Here is a 24,597-nt window from a genome sequence, read left to right on the forward strand (position 1 = left end):
CGAGACCGTAGGTTTCAGTTTCGGTTTCGATTTTCCAGGGAGTGGCTCGGCAGCAATGTCCGTGGCCGAGCCCGAAGGCGGGGCCGTAGAACCCATAGTGAGATCTTGGGTAAGGCCCGAAGGCGATCCCTCGACCTGAGCCTCATGAATAGGCACGGCCCCAGAGTCAGTTTGAGGAAGCTCCTCATCCGAGCTATTCTCCATGGCCCCAAGGGCCCCGTCGTCGTCTCCTACCTCGTCGACGACTTCTTCGGCCTCGAGCATCTCTGCATCCGCGTCATAGTCGTAGTCGATGTCCGACGCGGGATTCGACTCAGTAATGTCCTGGATAGATTTGTCCTCGACATCCCCTGCATCGAAGATGTCCACAGGCGCCGGTGCAGAATGCTGGGCCTCCTGGCGCGCAGCGCGTCGAAGCTTAAGCGTCTTCTTGGACCTGAAGCGGGAACAAGCCATACACTTGGCTTCATCGTGGTCCGGCGACAGACACTGGTTACACACCGGGTGGACGTCGATGTGGGGATACTTCGAGTTGCAGACGGGACATCTCTTGAATGGACTTCGGTCTATGATGGAAGGTCGATAGGTCTTGAGCGTCGACTGGGCCTTCCGCGCCGAGAGCACGCGGGTGTAGAGAATCCGGCTCGGAACCGAGCTGGAGAACTAAGACCGAACGCAAGACTATACCGACGTAATAGACTAAAGACCTTTTGGTCTCAAGAAAGTTTTTATCGATTCCGACTAGAGGGAACCCAAGACATCCGAACCCAATGGCGGTAAAAAACAATCTGAGGATGGAGTCGATGCCCATGCGCACTGTAGTCCAGGGGAGGAGCCACCTATCTCGTGATACTTCGAAGCCTCTTCCAGGACAACAATGTGCAATCATCCGGACCCAACACTAGGCGGCGATCTATGCACAGATATGAATTCAGCAGCCCACATGCCTCGAACTGGAAGCATCATTATCACCAGCAAAAACAAATAGTTAATTTAGGTCCATTCCTGTCACCATCCAGAGATACATCAGTATCGGACCAGTCTACCGATCAGTGTCTGGGTAGACAGAGTTAGGACACTGGTCAAATCATCTTGTAAAATGAAACTGACATGAGTGTTTTGTCCAGGTCTAGAAGTCTGTGGCTCCTGTATATCAGGTAGATTCGGATAATGCAAAATCTGTTCTAAATACATTTCTAGGACATTGAAAAGGATAGCATATTCCCTTCCTCTCCATGAGGTGTGAGGCTTAGACCAAGGATCAAATAAGCAATAAGAAGTTTTCAGGGCCCTTGGTTTAATCTGATTCTCAAACCAGATCTGCTAGAAATGTCTAGAACCAACTTCAGTGTGGGTCAGAGGTCACAGGTCCCCATGAACCTACCCAAAAGTGATAATTTTTACAATTCCTCATCTGTTCTCTAACCATCGAGTCTTTCAAATTTTAACAGGAATATGGATGTGCAGAGAGAGGTGTGACGCCGCGGCCAGGGCGACTGACGCTGGAATCTGGGGATCACGGTTCGATCCCCGGCTCCGGCGGCAGGTTAGCCTAGCACCATGTGACTCTGGGCAATAGCTTGCTTAATCTTCCCAACGGCCCCCAGTGCCTAGAGACCCTTACGGGTGATTGTTTGCGCTTTATAAATGTGGATTATTATTATTATTATTGTGTTCTGCTACACCATTGGTCACTGTAACGTTCTCTACTCCCCGCCAATAAATCATTTGAACTCAGGCCACTATATGTATATTGAACCTTCTGGTATCATACTGAATACGTTTACATGCATTCCATTTAACATGATAATGCTCTTTCTGGAGGACACTCTAGCCGCATATTCCTCAACCTTAGAACAGAAGGTGCCGCACTGCATCCAAAAGATTTAAACCGCATTGTTACGTTGCGCCGCTAATTGGCCTGTGTGGCTCCGCATTGACTATTCCGCTCCAGATGGGACTTCAGAGCTGCACGTATAAGCGGCACCCCTGCAGGTTGACATACATTTTTCTTGACTCTGTTATGTTGTGTAATGTTAAGCAATACTAATAAAGCGCACATTCAACAAAGGTTTCTCTGCTCTAAGTAAGAATTGGAAAAGGCTATAGGATTTGAAGTAGAGAAGAATGTTAACATGATAAGCTTGTTTAAATAACCATGTCATCAGATTTTTCCTGATTATCCTAAGATCGGTTTCCTGGCGCAAATGTTCCAGAAGTTAATTCCATGCAAGTGGTGCTTGCACTGAAAACCGGCCATACCTTTTCTTTGGTATCTAGGTATAATCAGATAGTCAGTGGATGTACTTAAACCTTCTGGCTACAAAAAGAGGGGTACATTCCGTTTTGAAGCCTTAAACATTAGCCAACAAGATTTAAAATGAATTCTTTGTTTTGCCGATAGCCATTGAAGTTGCTTCAGCAGCGAGGGGACATGGACGTTTCTAGAAAGTTATACATTAAACTAGCAGCCTCGTTTTCAATCACTTCTAATCTGTGGACCATGTTGTTAGTGCAGCCTAGATAGATGAAACTATCATAATCAAGTCTGGAGAGATAAAGGCTGTTGTCATTTTGAGAGCTTCCTGAGGTAGGAAAAGAACTAAATTCCTAATAAATTTCAGCCTGTAAATGCATTTCAAAACCACAGGCCAAATATGCTTTTTCACGGAGAGGTTGAAACCTATCATAACACCAAGGCTTCTAGCACGTATGGGATAGGAACAGGACCCATTTCTAGAGACCAATAAGGATTATGTCACGTAACAGATAAGAACCTATTCGTGGCATGGAGTGCTGTAGATTTACATGGTTAGCATACTTCCGTTATCTAGTGTTGAGTCCAGATGTGTGCAAGTTGCTTTTCTTATAACAAGTGTTTCGGATAGGAGGTAAAGTGATTCCTCGACTCGGTGATAATGCACATGGGCATCAGCTTCACTTTGAGATTATTTTCCCACATGCGGGTGAGAATGAAGTAAAAGTGTCAGTAAAGAGATTTCAATGCAAGTAGGGTAATGTAAACAGACTGCAATGGTCCCAGGTATCCATGGAAGAGGAGGACACATGAGATTCTACAGCACTACATGCCCCAAACAGATGCTTACAGGGCAAATGACATAATCCGTTCAAAGCTTGTGTTGCTTTAGTTATACATGCTTAGAATAGACTGTAAAGCTGTCCCTCCTAAATAGCGGTGACTAACCTGTAGGTGTTGCAGCTGTTTGAAAGAGAGTATGTAGCACTGCATGATCTACATTGGCTTGCTGGCACGCTAAAACATCCACACAATGTTTAGAGAAAGTTTGCGTTGTACACCATGTAGCTGCTTTGCAAATATCAGCTATTAGAATATTTCCCAGGAAAACTATGAAAGATTCTATCTTACGAGTAGTGTGTGCCCTAGGTGGTGTGGGCAAAGTTCTTTTAGTTTTGGCACATTTGAATGCATTTAAATATCCATATAAAAATGCCTATCTTTGATATGCGCTTTCTTGTGTGAGGGGGCGAAAAAGCAATAAAAAGCTGTTCAGTCTTAAGGAACTGTTTAGCTGGGTTAAAATAATACATAAGAGCTTTTCTGACATATGACGGGCCCGTTCTGCAACTGAATGTTGTTGTGGAAATAAACCAGGTAGTTCAATTGATTGAATGAAGGTGAAAAGATGAAACCACCTTTGGAAGAAATTTTGGGTTTGTTTGAAAAACCATCCTATCTTCATGTAGTTGGAAGAAAGGTTCCTCCAAGGTTAAAGCCTGGAGCTCATGGCACGTCTTAGTGAGGTTATAGCCACTAGAAAGGCAACCTTCCAAGATAAAAATTGTAGGGAGCATTTGTGCAATGGTTCAAATGATGGACCCATAAGTCTAGTAAGTACAATAGATTCCAAGTAGGTGATGGTGGAACTCTAGGCGGGATTACTTTTTAAGGCCTTTCATAAACACCTTAACACCTTCAGCGAGGCGCGAATTTTCGCGCTGTGCTGAAGGTTCTAAAAACGGGCGTGGTCGTGACGGAATGGTTCCGTCATCAGCACAGCCCAACCGACGCTGATGACGGAACCGTTCCGTCATAAGCATCGAAGGGGTTAATAACTGGCACTTTGAACAGAGATAGTTGTTGCCTATTTTACAAGTAGGCTGCAATTGCAGTTAAATGTACACGTATGGATGTATAAGCAGGGCCAGGGGCCTGTAATTGAAGAAGGTAACAGACAATGTTTTATACAGTTGTGTCAAGTGGATTATTGTTTTTGTTATGAGAATAGAAAAAAAACTGTTTCCATTTTGCTGCATACCACGCTCTAGTTGTTGGTCTCTGAACTTCTTTAAAAATGGTCATACATTCTGATCTTAGATTTAAATATTTTTTATCATTTTAGGAGCCAAATAGCAAGGCTGAGTTCCTTTGGGTGTTGAATTTCTCCAAGGTTCTGAGTGAGAAGTTCTGGGTGGAGAGGAAGCGTCTTGTGGAGAACTACTGATAGCCGGCGAGCCCAAGTAGGTGTTACCAGGACAAGGGTGAGATACGTTTGCCTGAGCTCATAAACCACAAATGGTAAAGGAGGGAGAGGTGGAAAAGCATAGAGAAATATCCCTGACCAGTTCATCCATAAAGTATTGCCCTTGGACTGAGGGTATGGCAACCTGGAGGCAAAGTTTGGGCATTTTGCGTTTTCTGCCGTTGGGAAGAGGTCTATCTGAGGAAACCCGCACCTGTGAAGGTATGGGAGAAGGACTTGGGGGCAGAGTTCCCATTCATGAATTTATTGCTGCATCCTACAGAGGAGGTCAGGAATCTGGTTGCCCTTTCAGGAAGGTTTTCTGCTAGTAGGTAAATGCTGTGCCATAATGCCCAACGCCAAATTGCCGACATAGGCGTGACAACTGCAGAGTTCTCTCCCCTCCTCATGTTTTTATAGATAGGACCAATTGTCATGCTGTTTGTGCGGTTCAAGAAAACTTTGCATGTGATGTGACATAGAAAGGTTTTTAATGCTAAGGAAACAGATTGTAGCTCGAGGTAATTGATATTGAGACCCTGCTGTTTGGGTTCCTAAAGACCCTGGACTGTTAGATGATGTAGGTGAGCACCCCATCCTGTAAGGGATGCATCCGCTGTGAGAATGTCTGGGGAACACAAATAAGAAAAGGCTGCCCCTTGGACAAATTTGGTGTGTTCCACCACGGCAGAGAGCGAGGAGTGCAGCTGTCTCCACTAGATTCAGTAGTGTGTTAAACATGCTTGCAGCTGCCGCATGTGCAGCAGAGCATGTGCTGCAATGCTGGATGCCATCATACCCAGAAGTTGCATAACCGTTTTGACTGTTATGTTATGTTACTGTTTGTTTTATAGAGCGCTCAGCTGCTCCAAGGAGCGTCCCGGCGCTAAAGATCATCACACTAAATACCAGCAACTAACACACTGCCAAAACGGCAAAGAGTACAACGCAACAGTATTACAGGGCAAAAAGATACGTTTTAAGTCCCTTTCTAAAGACAGAAAGATTGGAGCATGTCCGCAATGCCAGGGGAAGCGCGTTCCAAAGACGGGGTGCGAGGTAACTAAAGGAACGACCTCCACAGCGAGCACGTTTCACTGTTGGGACGTTGGCATTAGCCTGGGCAGCGGACCTCAAAGATCTAGATGGAAGATAGAAGTTGACCCTTCTCTGCAAATAACCAGCGCCGATATTGTGAAGCGCCTTAAAAGCTGTAGTTAAGGTCTTGAAGGAGATGCGCTTACGACTCGGCAGCCAGTGCAGAGAGACAAGGAGATTGCTGGCCCTGGCTCTTCTAGTTAGACCAAAAATTGCCCTGGCTGCTGAATTTTGAACTATCTGCAGACGAGTCAGCAGATATTCAGGAAGACCTAAGTAAAGGATGTTAGCGTAGTCTAAGCGAGAGCCTATCAGGGCTTGCACTGTGATCTTCTTGTGCTCCAAAGATAGGTATGGCAAAAACTTACGCAACATCCTTAAGATGGCAAAGCACTTCCCGGTCAGACCAGCAACCTGGGCTTTAAAGGAAAGTGTTATCAACCATTATGCCCAGATTCTTTGCTGTAACCGAGACACTAGCAGGGGGGAACATGGCCGACGGCCACCATTGCTTCCATCTCAGGTCTGCCGGGCAACCAAAGAACAATATCTCGGATTTGTCGGAGTTGCATTTGAGGCCGCTTTTCCCGAACCAATCAAACACAAACTCCAGACACTTCCAGATAGCTGCTCCGTCAAAGTCACAGCCCCGGTCACAAGTGAACAGGAGCTGTGTATCATCCGCATAGGATATGATCTGGGCCCCTAGCTCCTCCACCCGTGCCGCCAGAGGTGTAAGGAAGATGTTAAAAAGGGAGGGACTGAGGATGGAGCCCTGCGGGACCCCCACCTCAAGCTGCGGCATCAGGGCGGAGAAAGGGGGGGCCCAGATCGTTTGTCTCCGGTCGGCCAAAAAAGACTGAAACCAAGCGAACACCGTTCCCCGCAGGCCAATCTCCCAGAGTCTTGTTAGGAGAAGGTCGTGGGGAACGGTGTCGAAGGCCGCCGACAGATCTAGCATGATAAGCAGGGGATTTTCCACCCCTGTCGAGAGTCTCCTTCACAGCCTCGGTTACCTCAAGTAGGGCGGTTTCAGTGCTCAGGTTAGATCTAAACCCGGACTTAGACTGATGTAATAAGGAGTTTTCTTCTAGGAAGTTGGTGAGGGTGGTATGAACATGTTTTTCCGTAATTTTGGCCAGGGCAGGAAGCAACGAGATTGGCCTGTAGTTAGAGTGAAGTTTAGCATCTGCATTCGGTTTTTTAATAAGGGGCAGAACTAGGGCCTGTTTCCACGATAAAGGGACCTTGCCCGAGTTCAAAGATGCATTGATGATAGGGTTGATGATCGGGTTTAGGGCAGGTGCCAGGGTCGCAAGACACTTGGCAGGACAGGGGTCCAATGGAGAGCCAGATTTCAGGCTGGACAGGTTATGCTTTGATTGGGCTGGAATTTGTGCAACACAAGTTGAATATTTTTATATTCTGGTGAGATGTGGGTAGGTTTGTGCAACACCATTTGAATATTTTGGATTCTGGTGAGCTATGGGTAGGCTAAATCAAACTGTGTTTAGTATGACCCCCAAGTATGGTTGAACCTGCAATTGTTGAAGATGTGATTTGTGTATGTTTATTGTGAATCCCAATTAATTAAGAAGTTTTAGAATGGTTTGAGTCTGCATTTGACACAGGAGAAGCGTGTTGTTTTTTATGAGCCAGTCATCGCAATATTGGAAGACATGAATGTTTTGTCTCCGCAGTTGAGCGCTAGGCACTTGGTGAACAGACGAGTAGTTGTGACTCCGAATGGGAGCACTTAGAATTGGAAATGTTTTCCTGCTTTAACAAATTCAAGGTATTTGCGATGAGATGGATTAACGGGAATATGGAAGTAAGCGTCCTTACAGTCTAGTGCTAACAAAGTCACCTTACTGACGAAATGGAATCAAACCCTGAAGAGTCACCATATGGAAGTGTTGTAATAGTACATAATGATTTAAAGGCTTGAGGTCTAATATGGGCCGTAATGATTCTTTTTTGGAATGAGAATGTATAGGGAGTATACTCCTGTGCGCCTAGATACTGGTTTTATGGTTACCTTTAGCAAGAGATCTTCAAATTCCTGTTTTAGGAGGTGCTGATGCTCTAGAGAAAGATTGTGTCTGCAAGGTGGAATGATTGGAGTTGTGGTAATCAGCTCCAGACAATAACCATGTTGGCTAATGTCCAACACCCACTGATCTTATGTTACTGTTTTCCAAATTTTTTAAAAATTGTTGTAGTCTACCCCATACTGGTGTTAAATGGGCAGGGGAATGGAATGAGAAGGGAGTCATTTCTTTGAGGTGGAGGGTGTGGGCGTGTAGAGGCACCTCTACCAAGTTCCCTCTGAATGAACCCCTAAAGTATCCTCTAAAAGGGGAAACTTGATTTTTTTTGTTTACTGTAGGATGATGTAGAGGCATCGGAAGATGTAGTTTTGGTGCCTTGCTTATAAGTGGGACACAGATAGGAGCCACGAGTATTGGAGGTTTGTAAGCCCCCATTGATTTGGATACTTCATTATCTTTTTCATTTTTTCTAATGGTTAGTACATCTGGGAACCAAATAGATGTTCCTTGTCAAATGGTACATTTAGTAAAGTTAGTTGTACCGCTGGTTTAAATCCAGACCCAAGCAGCCATGCATGCCTACGTAGTAATATGCAGGTGTTTATGCCTTTGGTATATGAACACAAGGGAAATGCAAAGATAGTAAGGGACCAAGGGTACTTTAGTAATTCTAGAGAAAGCAGCCTCTTAACAAAACATTGAATACAGTTCTTCTGGATACAAAAATCAGTTCCATAAACAGATTCAATGAGCAGAGTTTTCAATTTTATTACTACAATTCGAACAAAAATTTGAATTACCCCAACCGGAATAATTTTTAAAACCAAAGATCAAGAGAGCAAACAAACAATGAACTGAAACAAACAATGAGCAAAAAACAATGATGCACAGAAAACCAAGAGTTAAAAACTGATAACAAAAAATATATAGACATATACAGGCAAGTAAACAGTGACCAACATTAATATAACACCTATAGGTGACTTCTTATTACAAGCAAAACACTACTGCACCGAAAACAAAAATACTACAAAGAATAATGTAACAGGTCAAAGTGTATATCGACGACGTTTTGATCCCGTAAAAATATGGGATTATCATCAGGACTGAGGATTAGTTGCCTGGCAGTATCAATTGATCTATACATGAAGCGCCTGATTTTTCAACAATCTGAAATTAAGCAAACAGGCTTTTTCAAAGCAATTAGTGTATTTTCATGAGTATCATACGAAGATGAAGCACCTAAAATAAACAGGGAGAGAAAAGGAAAGCATGGGAATGAGAATTAGGGGAACGAAGAAACCATTTTAATTTTTAAAATATGTATATTAGGGCCGTGAAATTCGAGAGATGTGCACTGCGAAAAGCTCTCTTGAAGTAATGGAAGCAAAGGACCAAAAAACAATCCTGCATGAACAGTGAGACTGGGGCAAAATGCTATCTTGCGCCCTGGCAACAAATGGATTACTAGATATGTACGGATCAATCCATAGCGTCAAGGTGACTGGTAAGAGTGTGACTGCAGTCCCCTGCACATGTGAAGAATTGATAAATATAAGGGTAGATATACCTACAAGGCAGTGTACTGTTGTATCCAAAATTAGTGTCGGATTTGGGAGAAATACAAATAAACACCCATATAACAATACGATAAATTTCTAAAATAAAGGAATTGAGTGAGTATAATGTATATTCTGGTGTAAGAGACTAGTATAGTAATAATTCCGAAGACCCTTACTAGTGCTGCTTCTATTTACACGCGTTTTAAATACGATGCAAAAGTAAACCACAAGTGGGAATCAATGCCTGTCCAGAGAAGAATTACATAAACAAATCTAGCATGACAGCAATGTGTAAAAAATATCTCCTCCGATTATGGAGAGCATCTTTTCGGTAAAAGAGAAATAAATTATCAGTGCGGATGGTGGGTCCTACCTTAATAGGGAAGTGGTCCCGAAAAAAAAAAAGTATGTGTGTCATGCTGACCCGACAGCAATGTGCAAAGCCGAGCATGCTTACAGAGGGAGTAGAAATAGGACAAGCTCAAAATGGAAAGCAGAGCATGTTTACAAACAGAGGAAGTAAAAATAGGACTGGTTCAAATAGGAATAGTAAATGTTTTTGAGAAGACAGCGGCACTCTTTGAAGGGCTCTTATTATCGATAGACCTTATTGAGAAACAATCAATTGAATAGTGAGAATACAAAATGGGGGTCCTATTATTATGAATATCATATTAAATATATTGTTAAATGAAGTCATTCTCTTGTCGTCATAATCTCCACAGGTGAGCAAATAATCCTATTGTAATAAAAATTAATCAAATTGACATAATGCTTACAAAATCATATTCTATGAATGTGTGCCAAGGTCATTTAGGGCATTCAGCCAGTAATGCAGTTATATGATTATGACCACACAAGCGTAGATCAGTCTTCCATCTGCTTTAGTCCTTTTTGAAAACTATCCATCTTCAGAATCCATTTCAGTTCAGTTTTGTTGAAGGGCCTTTACGAATTCCACGACTTGACATTTATTGTCATTTTCATTATGTCCACACCTTTGAGAATGCTTCACCAGTGGGGCATTTGCCATCTTGCATCTTAATCGACTCCTGTATTGGTAAATTCGGATGTGTATTTTTTGTGTGATTTGCCCTACAAAAACCCTTTTTGCAAGGACACAATAACATAAATAACATTCTGGGTATTGCAGTTAAAAAAATTCAGTTAAAACATTTCACACATTGTTGTGAACAAACTCTTGTTCTAATTGTGTATTAACACACACTGCATTCTCCGCATTTGTAATGTTCAACCAAAGGTGTGGATCCCCACAGGTCGTACAATGTTAAATATGACTAAGTAGGAGGAAGCCATGCCCTAACTAAGTGCTCTTTTATGTTCTTGCTTTTCTAAAAGGCTAAAAGTGAGCGTTCAAAGGATAATTCATCAGTATTTAATGTATGCCAATGAGGTTTGATAGTTTTTTTGAGTTCATTAGAACTTGGTGAAAAAGTGGTCATGCATACCATTTTGTTTGAGGTTTTTTTAGTGTTAGGGGAATGTAGTAACTCACGTGGATTGTACCATGTCCTCTTAATGGGTTTTGTGATAAGTTTTGCGTGGGTAAACTCTGGCCAGGGGCCTTGAGCACCTCTGCTTCTTTGCAAAAATCCTCTTTGAAAAAGCAATTTCTAAGTATCCTAAGAAATTGCGAGTATGAAAGTGAGTCTCTCAGTGCTTTGGGATGAAAGCTTGAGTATGCTAGTAATGTGTTTCGTTCAGTGGGTATGCAGAATAGGGTAGTGTACAGCTGCCCATCATTGTCGTTTATCAGTAAGTCTAGAAAGAAAATGTGTTTGCTATTGGATTGGAATGTAAATGCAAGTCCTTTATAATTTGTGTTGAGCAAAGTGATAAATGTGGTTAAGGTGTTCTCATCACCCTTCCAAATCATGAAGATATCTATATATCTCTCTTCCACAGTAATAAGTTGTCAATGTATGGGTTCCTTTCAGCCAGAATGGTTTGAATCTCTATTGAGTTCATAAAGGCAATTGCAAAATGCCCCAAATTTAGCAATTCTCTTTATGGACGCAACAGAGACTCAAACCATTCTGATTGAAAGGAAACCATACAATCAAATTGATGTTTCTACCGTTGACAGCTGTGACCGATAAATCTAGGGCACATTTGAAGGAATTATTAGAAATTAGTTATCTATCAGTAACAATTTGTGTTCCCTTTTTTGTAATGATCAGGGAGATATTGGTTTCATGCTCGCATATTTTGAAGGGACTCACGGTGCATAATAGGAGACGTAAAACCAAAGCAGTGGCACAAGTTATGTGACAGCAAACTTTTTATGTGCGTTGGAACTATTTTAAAAAACACGTTTGTAAGTGCAGCGTTTAATAGTGGACTGTGATTTTTATAAACATGCTGCCGGGAAAGTGAATTGCTTTTAATAGTTTTCATTGCGCATGCCATAGAAAGAACACAACCGGAAACTACGACAAACAAGCATTTGCAATGCAATAGGTATCGCATTAGGAAAGTTTGAACTATTGGTATTGTAAATGACAATTTTTTTATTTATGTGTTGGTTTTAAAAATAGCGAAATTGATAGCTCTGTCATTTACAATGCCAATAGTTATAACTTTCGCAAATGTGACACCTATAGCATTTGTAATGCAATACGTGTTGTATGTACGTGACTTAGATGTATTGCTATTACACTTAATAGCTTTTAATTTTTTAAATAATACATAAATAAAAGTTATTGTAATTTATAATGGCAATAGCTTAAACTTTTGTAAATAACTTTTGTGAAGATTATGTTCAGTGTATTTTATTGTGGCGAAAATCCAAGAACAGAAGTGAAATATTAACATCTTTTTGTGACATTTATAATAAAGCTTGAAACATTGAGAGAACATATTTGAACCAGTTGTTGTTGAATGGTTGCACAGATTGATGCTGTTGTGGCGCTGAGTGATGCTGTGGTGGCGACGAGTGATGCTGTGGCTTCAGTGATGCTGTGGTAGCGCAGTGATGTTGTGGTGCCCCTGAGTGATGGTGTGGTGCCCCTGAGTGATGGTGCTGAGTCATGCTATGGTGATGCGATAGATAGAGTGAGTGCAATAAATAGATAGAGTGAGTGCGATAGATAGAGTGAGTGCGATAGATAGATAGAGGGAGGGAGATCGATAGAGTGAGGGCAATAGATAGAGTGAGGGCCGACCGGTGTTGGGTGGTCTGGAGGTAGCGTGATGAAGTCATTGTTTAGTGGCAGTGGAGGCTCTGGTGTTCTTGCCTCCACGCCCTCTCCCCTTGTTATTGTTGCCCCTTTAACCTCCTCTGTTGGAGTTCTTGTTAAAGGAACCTTGGGTGATGCCTTTGTATGTAGATGATGTCTGAAGTATTGCCCAGTGTAGCTGCTCTGTATGAGGAGCGTCGAAAGGAACCTCTGTTTTTTTTTGTTTGGGTCCTCATTTGCCATCTCTTCGCCCCTGAATTTCGCGGTACCGCCCTAGGGCAACTTATCTCATATGAGGGGTTTTCTTATCTCTTAGGAGGAAGTATACCACCTTTACCGGTCTTCCACGAGACTTTTACCCGCCGAGATCTGAGAAAGCTTCATCATAGGACTTCAGAAACACCTTAACCTTTACCATTACAAATCTGCCCTACACCCAAAAAATAACAGAAAAGGAGTCCAAAAATGTTATCTCTTCTTCTGCCGATCCACAATATCCAACCTAGCAATAGCACTCAACGCTCTTAACCAACTCAACTCTGTTGAAGGGTCTGTCGAGACCCAGTTTCTGCATATCTCTCTCCGGGCCAACAATATAGCATAGAAAATAAATGCTGTTTTATCATCCAAGCCCTTACCTTGTAGGTCCAACAATCCCGACATGACTAGTTCAGGGCTTAGTATGAAGATGATGTCTGTGAAGTATTGCCCCGTGTAGCTGCTCTGTATGAGGAGCGTCGAAAGGAACCTCTGTGTTGTTGAAACTGCAATGCACTCATTGATTTTGCAGTTTCTGTATCCTTTTTCATTTTGTCTAAAATGGTGTCGACTGCAGGGCCAAAAAGGAAGTCTTTATTGACTGGTTGGTAAAGAATGGTGGACTGCACCTCGTTCTTAAAGCCCGAAATACGCAGCCATGCATGTCGTCGTAGTAAAACGCTAGTGTGAATGGACCTGGCTGCAGTGTCAGCTGTGTCAAGCGCACATTTGATGGAGGAGTTTGTAATAAATTTTCCCTCCTGTATGAGGTCATTGGCTTGGGCTTTGAAAGGCTGAGGTAGGTGTTGCATCAAGGCTTCAAGCTGGTCATAGTGTGCTCTGTCATAACGAGCTAGTAGAGCTTATGTATTTGCAATTCTCCATGAATTGGAGGCCTGTGATGCTACCCTTTTACCCAAGGCCTCTAGTATTTTGGACTCTTTATCAGGAGGAGGAGCCTCTCCTGTTGTCTGTGAGTTGGCCCTTTTGCGTGCATTAGCCACTACCAGTGAGTCTAATGGTAACTGACCTGATATAAGAAGGGTCTGTAGGGGCTGCTCTATATTTCTTTTCAATCCTGGGATTGATTACGCGTGCCCGGGCTGTATGTTTAAATATATCAGGCGCGTGTTTTAATACCCCCTTTAGCATAGGAAGGGTCCTGACATTTTTCTCAGAAGTAGGTAAGGTGTCAAATAAAAAGTCTTCTTCTATAGGGTCATTGTGCATATCTACGTTGTGTTAATGCGCTGCTTTATCAATTAGCTGGTTGAAGACAATGGTTTCGTCAGTAGGTGACTGCTTTGTTGGGTATGAGGAGACTTCAGGGATGGGATGCGTGTCATATGGATCAGTTCGCTCTGCCCATGGTTCATTTTGAGGGTTAGGATCCTCTGGGTAGTTATAATCATATTGAGGATCTTCCCCTGTGTCGCCCTCATTGTCCCCAGACTGAGAAGGAGAGTAAGGAGCAAAAGGCGTAGTAGGTATAGTGGGATAGAAAGGAATGAAGGGTCTAGAGGGAGAAGTCCCAAAGTCCTTCTTCTTTAGAGGAATGGGGGAATGAGAGCCCGTGTCCAATGGTCTCTTCTTTCTGTGTAGGAGTGTGACTTTACCAGTCTCAGGGTTTATATATATTTTTGCCTGGTCGTCTGATGGATCTGGATGGAAGAATTCTTCTTCCACTGTCCGTTGCTGTGTCTTTGACTTCTTTGGCTTAGTCTGTTGTGGATCGACTATTTCTTCCGGGTCGATAACCTCTTTTGGTTCGACGACTTTCGGTGCCTTATTGCTTTTTCTCGGCTCGGACCCTTTGTTCGGGTCGACGAGTGATTGCGGATCGACCGGGTCTTTAGGGTCGATACTCTTCTTGTGCTCGACAGGCTTTTTTGGTTGACTGTCTTTTGTCGCGTCGATGGCTTTTTTTGGATCGACCTGTCTTTTTGGAGCACTTGTCTTTGGTTCGATAGCCTTCTCCGGCTGGACCACAGGCTTCGATACGGCGCCCTTTGCGTCGGCGACCTTCTTCGGGTCGACTGCCTTCGGCAGCGCGGCCTTTTTTGGCTCGACTGCCTCCTTCCGGTCGGCGCCCTTTGGTTCAGCGGCCTTCTTTGGCTCGACGGCCTTCTTCGGTTCGGCGCTTTTTGGCTCGACGGCCTTCTTAGGTTCGGCGCCTTTTGGCTCGACGGCCTTTTTCGGGTCGACGCCCTTAGGCTGTACGGCCTTTTTCGGTTCTACGCCCTTCGGGTCGATGACCGTTTTGGGTTCTAGAACCTTCTTTTAGGGATAACGTTACTCTGCCCTGGGGTCTCTGAAGGCTTAGTCTTTGGTTTCGGAGCCGAGCCGGACGGCGGGGCTGCAGAATGTTTCTTTGGATCTTGGCTAAGGCCTGTAGGCGATGCCTCGCCCGGAGCCTTTGGTAAAGGGGTAATCGGTGTCGGGGCAGTGTACTCAAGATTTGCCCTGCTGAGATTTCGTCATCGGAGTCCGAGTGGTCCTCGACGGTGACGATCTCTAGGTCCGAATCTGCCACTTCTGGAAGTTCTTGGTCATCATCGAAGATGTTGTCTGGTTCCGGAGCCTGTCGCTGCATCTCTTGCCTAGCGGCCCGTCTAATCCGGATGGTTTTCTTCGAACGGAATTGGGCACAGGCTGGGCATGGGCAGTTTTCTTCCCTATGGTCTGGTGATAGGCACTTGTTGCATACTGAGTGTTTGTCAGTATGCGGGAACTTGGAGTGGCATTGTGGGCACCTTTTGAACGGGCTCCTTTCCATCAACAGCGGGCCCACGTGGCGTCGAAAAGGCCCAATGGCCCGCGTCGACGACCGGTCCGAGATGGAAAGTTCGATCGAGTCAATAAGTACCGAGCGAGAACAATACTGTCGAAGTCGAAGGCCTTTTGGCGTTTAGAAAAGTTTTGTTTCGATTCCGAAGTTGGAGTATAGGAATAACATCCGAACCGAATGGCGGAAAAAAACAATCTAAGGATGGAGAAGATGCCCATGCGCACTGTAGTCCAGGGGAGGAGTCACCTATCTAGTGATACTTCGAAGTCTCTTCCAGGACAACAAGGTGCAATCATCCGGACCCAACACTAGGCGGCGATCTATGCACAGATATGAATTCAGCAGCCCACATGCCTCGAACATATATATACATTACAACACAGTAACTCAGGTATATAAGAGTGGACAACGGGGAGGCGGGTGAATCAGTGAGGAATCCACAGGCAGATACTGTATCTACCAGAAAAAGCGTTACCGAAGGTAAGTAACTTGTTCTTCTGATAGATACATCTGCCAGTGGATTCCTCACCTTGTGAATAGAGTCCCACAGCAGTCCCCACTCCTGGAGGAGGGTGTCCACTCTCCTATACCAGAAAATCCTGGAGGACAGATCACGCAAAGTGGCCGTCCCTTCTCACCTCAGCACCCAAGCAGTAATGCTTTGCAAAAGTGTGGAGGGAGGCCCAAGTAGCCGCCCTACAAATGTCCTCAACAGGAACACCCGTAGACAAAGCAGATTTTGATGACTTTGCTCTAGTACAGTGAGGTCTTATACCCTCTAGAGGGTCCTTACCCGCCAAGGAGTAGCAGATCTTGATGCATAGAATAATCCATCTTGAAAGGGTGCGCTTGTGCACCGCTCTTCCTTTCTTGCTGCCAGCAAACCCAACAAAAAGCTGGTCATTCACACGATAGTCTTTAATCCTATCGAGATAAAAGCTCACCGCCCTCTTAGGGTCCAGATGGTGTAGTCTCTCCTCCTCCTTGGAAGGGTGAGGGGGAGGATAGAAGGTAGGAAGGGTAATAGACTGTCCTAGATGGAAAGGAGTCACCACCTTAGGCAGAAAAGCAGCCCTGGTCCTAAGAACCATTCGTTCAGCATGAATGGTCAAGAATGGGGGGCTTTGAACTAAGAGCTTGAAGCTCCCTTACCCTCCTTGCCGAGGTAATTGCGACCAGGAAGACCGTCTTAAAAGACAAAAGTCTCATGGGACACTTAAGCAAGGGTTCAAAGGGAGAACCCATCAAGTAGTTTAAGACAAGATTTAAGTCCCATTGAGGCACAATAAAGGGAGTAGGAGGGAATTTATTAGTGAGACCCTACAGAAACCTTAAAACCACAGGAGATTTGAAAAGAGACGGCTGATCCGGCAAACAGAGAAATGCCGATAATGCCGAAAGATAGCCATTGACTGTAGCCACAGCAAACCCTTGCTGCGCCAAAGAAAGAGCAAACTGTAGTATATCAGACAAACAAGCCTTTAAAGGGTCAACAGATTTCTCTCCACACCAAGAGACAAATTTAGACCATCTGTACGAATAGATCTCCAGGCATGAAGGTGTAAGGTCTGGAGGTGGGGGTGTAGAACCTGCCCCTCCATCTTAGAGAGGAGATCTACCCTAAAAAGGGAGACGGAGCGGCGGGCAGGAGCAGAGGTGGAGAAAATCTGTGTACCACACCCTTCTTGGCCAATACGGGGCGACCAATATAACTTGGGCCCGGTCTTGGCGAATCTTCCTCAGAACCCGAGGAATCAAGGGTATGGGAGGAAACGCATAAAGGAGCCGTGAGTCCCAACTCAACTGAAACGCGCCCCCCAAAGCTCCCTGCAAGATACTGGAGACTGCAGAACGACGGGCAGTGAGCATTCTCGCGAGTGGTCAACAGGTCCACCTGAGGAGTTCCCCACGTCCGAAAGACGTGACTAACTACCTCCGGATGGAGCCTCCACTCGTGGTCAGCTGAGAACTGCCGACTGAGACTGTCTGCACACACGTTCAGAACTCCGGCCAGATGATTTGCCAACAGACACATCTGATAGTCCTGAACCCAGGACCAGAGACGCAGAGCCTCTCTGCAGAGACACTGCGACCCTACTCCTCCCTGTTTGTTGACATACCACATCGCGGTGGTGTTGTCCGTTAGGACTTGAACCGACCGACCGCAAAGGGAAGGGAGGAAGGCCTTGAGTGGCAAACGTATCACCCGCAATTCCAGAAGGTTGATGTGAAGCAACCTTTCCTCTGGAGACCAAAGACCCTTGACCTCCAGATCCCCCAGATGAGCACCCCACCCTAGAGTGGCTACATCCGTTATCACTGTGGCCACAGCTGGAGGCAGTTGAAAGGGATTCCCTTGAGATAGGTTGCCTTCCACTCCCCACCAAGTCAGATCCGCTGCAGTTTCTCTGGGGATCCTCACAGATTTCCCTGAGATCTCCGTTGTGTTGATACCACTGCCTGCGGAGGCACGACTGGAGCGCCCTCATGTGCCAGCGTGCATGGTTGACCAACAGAATGCAGGAAGCCATCAGACCGAGCAGGCAAAGGACCTTCAGGACTGGAACGACCGCTCCATTGTGAAATGAAGGAATCATCTCCTGTAGGTCGCGAATCCTTTGAGGTGGAGGGAATGCACGACACACAGTTGTATCCAGTACCGCACCTATGAACAGGTTGCGCTGGGAGGACACCAGGTGAGATTTGGGTACATTTATCGAAAAACCCAACCTGTGTAACAACTGAGTTGTTTCTTGCAGATGATGGAGCACTATCTCTGGAGATTCGGCTTTGATCAGCCAAACGTCCAGATTCGGAAATATAGTTATCCCCGATCTTCTGAGATGGGCCGCCACCACAGCCATCACCTTGGTGAAAACTCGAGGCGCAGTAGTAAGACCAAACGGTAGGACCACAAACTGATAGTGCAGTGAATCCACTTAAAAATGGAGAGACTTCCTGTGCGACCGCAGGATAGGGATGTGAAAATATGCATCCTGCAAGTCTATTGACACCATCCAGTCTTCTTCCATCAACGCCTGAAGAACCTGTGCAAGGGTGAGCATCTTGAACTTCTCCTGTTTTAGGTAAAGGTTCAAGATCCTGAGATCCAGGATTGGACAAAGCCTGCCATCCTTCTTGGGTATCAGGAAATACCGGGAGTAGCATCCCTGACCCCTTTCCTGCCCTGGAACCAACTCTATCGCACCCTTCCTTAACAGTGTCTGAACTTCCTCCTGCAGGAGTAACAGGTGTTCCCCTGTGCAAAAACCTTGGCAAGGAAGGTAATTTGGAGGGAATTCCCGAAAGGGAAGAGCATACCCATTTTCTACGAGATTGAGAACCCAAAGATCTGATGTAACCGATTCCCAATGCTGTAGAAAATAGGTAAGCCGATCCCCTACTGGACCCGCATGATCCTGAATGGGGGATCTAGGGCTGCTTTTCTGTGGCTGGGAGGTTGGAAGAGGTGAAGGAGGAAGAGGCTTGACGTCCGAGGACGAGCTATTTTCTTACCCCTGTAAGACTTGTACAGGGGATTTTGCTGCTGCTGCTGCTGCTGTTGGCCTTGCCTGTAGGGACGAAAAGAAGAGCGTCCAAACCCTCTATACCTTTTGGTAGAAGAACCTCTGGACTGCAGCCCCAAAGATTTGGCAGTAGCCCTACTGTCCTTAAATCTTTCTAAAGCTGCGTCAGCTTTTTTCCAAAAAAGTCCAACACCATCAAAAGGTAGATCCATTAATGCAGCCTGAACATCCGCCGAAAAGTCTGATGACTTCAGCCAGGCAGATCTCCTAGAGGCAACAGCGGTTCCCATGATGCGAGCAACCAAATCAACAGTGTCCAGCCCACTCTGGATCACCTGCCGTGTAGCCGCCTGTGCATCAGACAGCACCTCCTAAAAATCCTTCTTGCTGTCATCAGGGATTTTAGGAGCCAACAGATGCAACGAATCCATTAGGGCATGAATGTATCTTCCCATAAGACAAGTGGCATTGGTTGACTTTAATGCCATACTTGCTAAAGAAAAGGACTTCTTTGCAGTCTGATCCTGTTTCTTGGCTTCCTTCTCCCCAGGTACTTGAGGGAAAGCACCCACAGTCTTTTTAGAACAGGCTGCCTGAATAACCAGACTTTCAGGCAAAGGATGCGTGGTTAAAAATTCAGGGTCCCCAGGTGCAACTCTAAACCTCCTTGCAACACTTTTAGACACTGCAGGAGCTGTCAGAGGCTTGTTCCAAACCTCCAAAATAGGCTCAGTTAAAGCCTCATTAAAAGGAAGCAACGGCTCAGTCACAGAACTTGGGGAATGGAGAACCTCAGTCAAGAGATTAGATTTAAATTCCACCGTAGGCAGAGTCAAATTTAAAAGTTCTGCAGCCTTCCTCATGACCATGTGGCATGGCTTAACATCCTTTGAAGGGGCATCAGAGACAGATGGCAGCTCCCATTCAGGAGAAAGTTTGAGACCACTTGCTTCTCCTAGATCTTCAAAACAATCATCCTGAAGCTCACCTTCCTCCATCTCAGCCTCAGCCTCCCTATATCTTTGTTCTTCCAAGAGTTGCTGAGCATCCCTCCTGGATCTCTCCTTCAACAGCCGCGCCGATGGATCCGTAAACGACTATGACGGCGCCGGAATCGACGTCGGGATGGAATCCGTAGTCCCAGGGCGCTGTTCTCGAGGTCGACTCGGGGCAGGCGACGTCGGTATCGGCGTCGACGACCTCGGCGGCGCCGGGCATTGCCAAGGCGGCATTGGAGCCGGAATAAAAGGCATAAAGGGAGCTGGAGCATAGGAGTGAGGAACTCCTAAATTAAAAGCCAGAGGACCCATAGGACCCAAAGGTGCACCAGAGGGGTACCATGCTCTGGAATAGACACCATACATAGCATTCAAGAATGCAGAAGGGTCCTGACCTGGAGCCGGGAAAGGAAGGAAAGAACCCTCAGACTGACCCTTTAGAAGATCCGGAATCGCCTCTTCTTCCACAGGTACCGAACCCTCATTCAAAGGGACCTCTTCATCCTCTTGAGCCGGGGTCGGCGCCGTAGAAAGATTCGGAGCCGGAGTCGGTGAATTAGCCCGCGACTCCAAAGGCGAAGCCTCACCTTCTGGATTCAAGACTTCCGGTGATGGAGAGATAACATCCTTTCCATGCTTCCTCCTAGGCGACTTCGGTCTCGAGTCTGAACTCTTACCGGAGTGACGTCGAGACTCATGCCTTCGTTTCTTATGTTTCTTCTTCGACTTCGAAGCATGACCAGATGAAGACTTCGAAGCGACGCCGTACAGAATCTTGATCGCGACCTCGCCCTCGACTTCGACCTTCTCGAACATGATCGCGAAGTCTTCTTTTCTTTACCACCTCTCAACTTCGCCATCAGAAGCTTGGTCTCTCTTTCACGAAGCGCCTTCGGGTTCATTTTTTATACGAAGAGCAGCCGTCGAAATCATGGTCTGAACTCAGGCACCAGATACAATCCTCGTGCGGGTCCGTGATAGAAATCATTATGCTGCACTCTCTACAAGGCTTGAACCCGGTCTTCTTAGTCGACATCGTTAGAGATACAAAGAAGCAGGAAAAACGAGAAAACAGTAACAAAGTTACCAACAGCTACAGAGATTCCCCGCATCCGTTAGCGTCGACGACGCGGAAAAAAGGGAACTGATGTCATCACGCCGGTGTGGGCCTATTATGGTGTCGGTGACGTCAGCGGAGTCGCGTGCGATGCCGTGCCTCTATGACGTCGACCACGTTGGCGCGAAGCTGCAAAAAACAATTTCCGAATGTTGCTGACGGGGGATATTCACAAGGTGAGGAATCCACTGGCAGATGTATCTATCAGAAAGGAAGATACATGTGGGGATATGAAAATATGTGGAAGCCACCAGTTAAAAAACATTACTCATGAACCTCAGGTATATGGTGGGTACTGGGTACACAAGCCAAAAATGGGGTGGCACGACAACCCCTACGGTACGTGTTTGGAAGAGAGGTATGGACTCATGCATAGTCCTGGAAAAAGCAGTATATAAAGACTGAGGCTGCCCTAAGAAATTTGACACGATATGGGGGCGGTAGCTAGGTGGTTGGAAGAGGTGTCACAGGGGCATGATTATGAACAAAAAAATACAGTTAATGACTGCCTTTCCCTACCCCTCTTGAGCACCATTTCCCCCACCCCCAGACAACTTCTGCACCCTCAAAGATTCAATATTGATTCCAGGGAAAGATGCAATGTGTTATGCATTATACCTTTGGATGTGGACACAAATATTGACCCTAAATCTACTATTTTTGCACGAGAGGGGACAATGGCCTAAACTTGATACTGAGATTATGGTTGCGTTATGACCAAAAAAAAACTTAAGGGTAAATCCCCATTCCTACAGCATGTAAAAGCTTTCAGGGATACCAGCATTTGTTTTGAATAGTTCAAAGAATAAGGAGCTGCAATGGAAAAAGAACCATTTTGAACTATTGTCCTCATGCAGACAAGGCTTAGCAATGCCTCCTCTAAGGGAAGAGAAACGCTTTTACATGTTGAGGTGGTTGAAACACAACAAAATAATCTACACAGTAAAGACATAATTAAAAAAAAAGGTTTCTGTCTTTACATGTGGCATAAATTCATGGAAAAATAAGTCTACCACTTGTCACACACAAATGATGGTTGTGTAAGAAAGATGAACAAACTTTTCCAAGTAAGCACCTGCTGGAGTAGGCTGAATCCTGTGAAAATGGGGTTCCTCCTCGAGGAGTATAGGGTGTCCCCTGGGATGACTGCGTAGACCCAGGTGTGAACTGACCATATGGGGAAGAGGTATCCTGACGTCCAGTGGAGAAAGCTGTATCCTGGGAGGATGGGGTGCCATTTCCAGGAGTTGAAGGCACCGAGCTGGCGGAGAAGGCGGTGTCAGTCGAGAGGCGCCGTCTGGTCTCAGTCTACAAGAGGGAAACGAGAAATCAGGGAAAAGTACAACTGCATGCATAGGAAGTATGACCACTCATGACCCAAAATTCATTTAATTCTAGGAAACCCCTGCAACAAGAAGATAACTGTAGGAGAGTAGGGTCTGCTTCCTATGGTACCCCCACTTTTTGCTGTGTTTCACTGGTTTTTCCACTTTAGTATGGCTGTGGCCCTCTAATCAGGCCCACAGCCTCTCTAAATTGATACCATGTACTTTAGGTACATACCAGATTGGTTACTGGGTCACCCTTGTGAGCCCCTGTATATGGTACCTTAGGTACCAAGGGCATAGGTGCAACCAAGGCCTACCAGGGGCTGCAGCATGTATTGTGCCACCCCTGGGTAGCCTTCCAAACTGACACCACAGCTCTGTACTTACAGCCTGGGTAAGGTGGTGTAATCACCCCTTACTTAGATATAGTATATCTATATCTAACTTATATATAGACACATAGTAACCTATAAGTCACTCCTATGGCAGGCCTTGACAATCCTGGAGGCAGAGTGCTTGGTTTTGTGTGAAAGGGTGCCCTAGCATGAGCTGAGCCCCTCTGCAGTTTTCGGGACCATCTCCTTATAGCTGTTCTATGATATAGCCATACCATATACTTTTAAGTGCATTATAATCCTTGTGGTTAATGCTAACTTTGGTTTGGCTTTATCAAAACATGTCGTGTAAGGTGTCAATCACTTTGGAATACTATCCCCCCCCCCCAACCCAGCCAGTCCTGGCAGCCAGGGTAGCATTCCACCATTCTAGAGGGAGAAGACATGTAGCTACTGGTAAACCCGGTTAAAGTTAAACAGAGCCCCAGCATCATGAAATGGATGCTGCTGCCACAGACACAAGTCTGCCCTCCTGCTGCTGGACAAAACTCTGGCAGGGGAGGCCTGTACATAGGTATCCTGTCCAGGAAGGTGCCAGCACCTCCCCAGACAGGCTTTAGTGTATTGGGGCAGGGTGGGTTGCATTCAGTGAATGCTTTTCAGACACTGCCTGGTGCATACAAGGTGCTCCATGCATTTCCCAGTTCAAACCGGTTGCTGGGGCGCTCAACCCCAGCTCTGGCCCGAAACTGGACGAAGCGGTGTAACCACCCCCTCCCCAAGTCCACCCATAGGAAGGACCTTAGAGTTAGTCCAACCCCTAAACTTGCTATAAGTATAGAACCCCAGACCCTAGGACTTTAGATTACCATGGACGAAACTCTGATACATAATTCCTGGACCTTCGACATTCCATTTCGACGGGAAGACTGAAGAAATCTCCCTTGTGGTCAAGGAGTGACCATCCTGTCCAAACAAGCACCAACAGCATCTTTGCCGGTCTGCATTTTCGAGGCTCCCGCCAGATCCCGAAGAATTTGCGACACAGGACACAGACTTCCAGACATCTGACGCTGACCTGCGCGCCCAGTAAAGCGGAGACCTGTGGCGCACACGAGAGACGTGGGAACGAACTCCTGGACATCCTGCATTTTTGCTATTGCGCCTACTTCCCGAAGAATCCCGAAGTTGTGCATTAGGGTATTTGAAGCCCCTGCCCGAGCACCTTTTGCACCAAAGATCAGAGGCCCACACTCAACGAGTGTCCCTTGGGCCTGCTTTGTGAATTTCAGCTTGACGCGTCTTCGCGGTTCCTAGTCCGTTGGCTAGTGAGCCCCCACGAAGACCAATCTTCACTTTCTCGAGCTTTCCTGGTTGCTCCAGACTTGCTCCAACTCCTCTCCAAAGGAGGAGTTCCTCAGACCTTGGTGGTCTGCACCGAAGCCCATCTCGACATCCTGCGTGGATTGCGTTTGTCAAGGCTTGTTGGGTCCAATCCGGATTCCGACACTGCAGTGAACTACATCCTTCGTGGGACACCTCGAATCCAGCTCCTGGTCGTCGTCAACGCCTCCTGGTCCTCGTGGCTGAAGAGACAAGCTGCACCTTTTCACCTGAAGTCACCCGAAATCGGCTGGCATCTTCCTATCGCCATCCTGGTCACTGGCTAGTGGCCCAGACTCTGTCTCCTCTGCTTTCAGGTTCTTCAAATCTCCGATCCACCCTTGAATCCACCCGGACACTTTTCCTCTGGTCGCCTGCAGCACTTCTTCGCAGCGCTCCATTGGAATCGACGACGAAACCCGACACCAAAAGACGCCTATGCACCCGGCT

The 24,597-nt window shown here is 45.8% G+C and overlaps 1 protein-coding gene across 1 annotated transcript in view; it reads right to left on the reverse strand.

The window, feature by feature from the left end:
- Positions 1-24,597, reverse strand: part of SETD1A (SET domain containing 1A, histone lysine methyltransferase) — a 960,878-nt gene that overhangs the window by 723,174 nt on the left and 213,107 nt on the right. The window contains exon 7 of the mRNA XM_086932054.1: positions 22,177-22,409. Coding sequence (XP_086788180.1) covers positions 22,177-22,409 — 233 coding nt within the window. The remainder of the gene's footprint in view (positions 1-22,176; positions 22,410-24,597) is intronic.

This window comes from Lissotriton vulgaris, chromosome 7 (assembly GCF_964263255.1).
Source record: "Lissotriton vulgaris chromosome 7, aLisVul1.2, whole genome shotgun sequence".
In the NCBI taxonomy this organism is placed as follows: Eukaryota; Metazoa; Chordata; class Amphibia; order Caudata; family Salamandridae; genus Lissotriton; species Lissotriton vulgaris.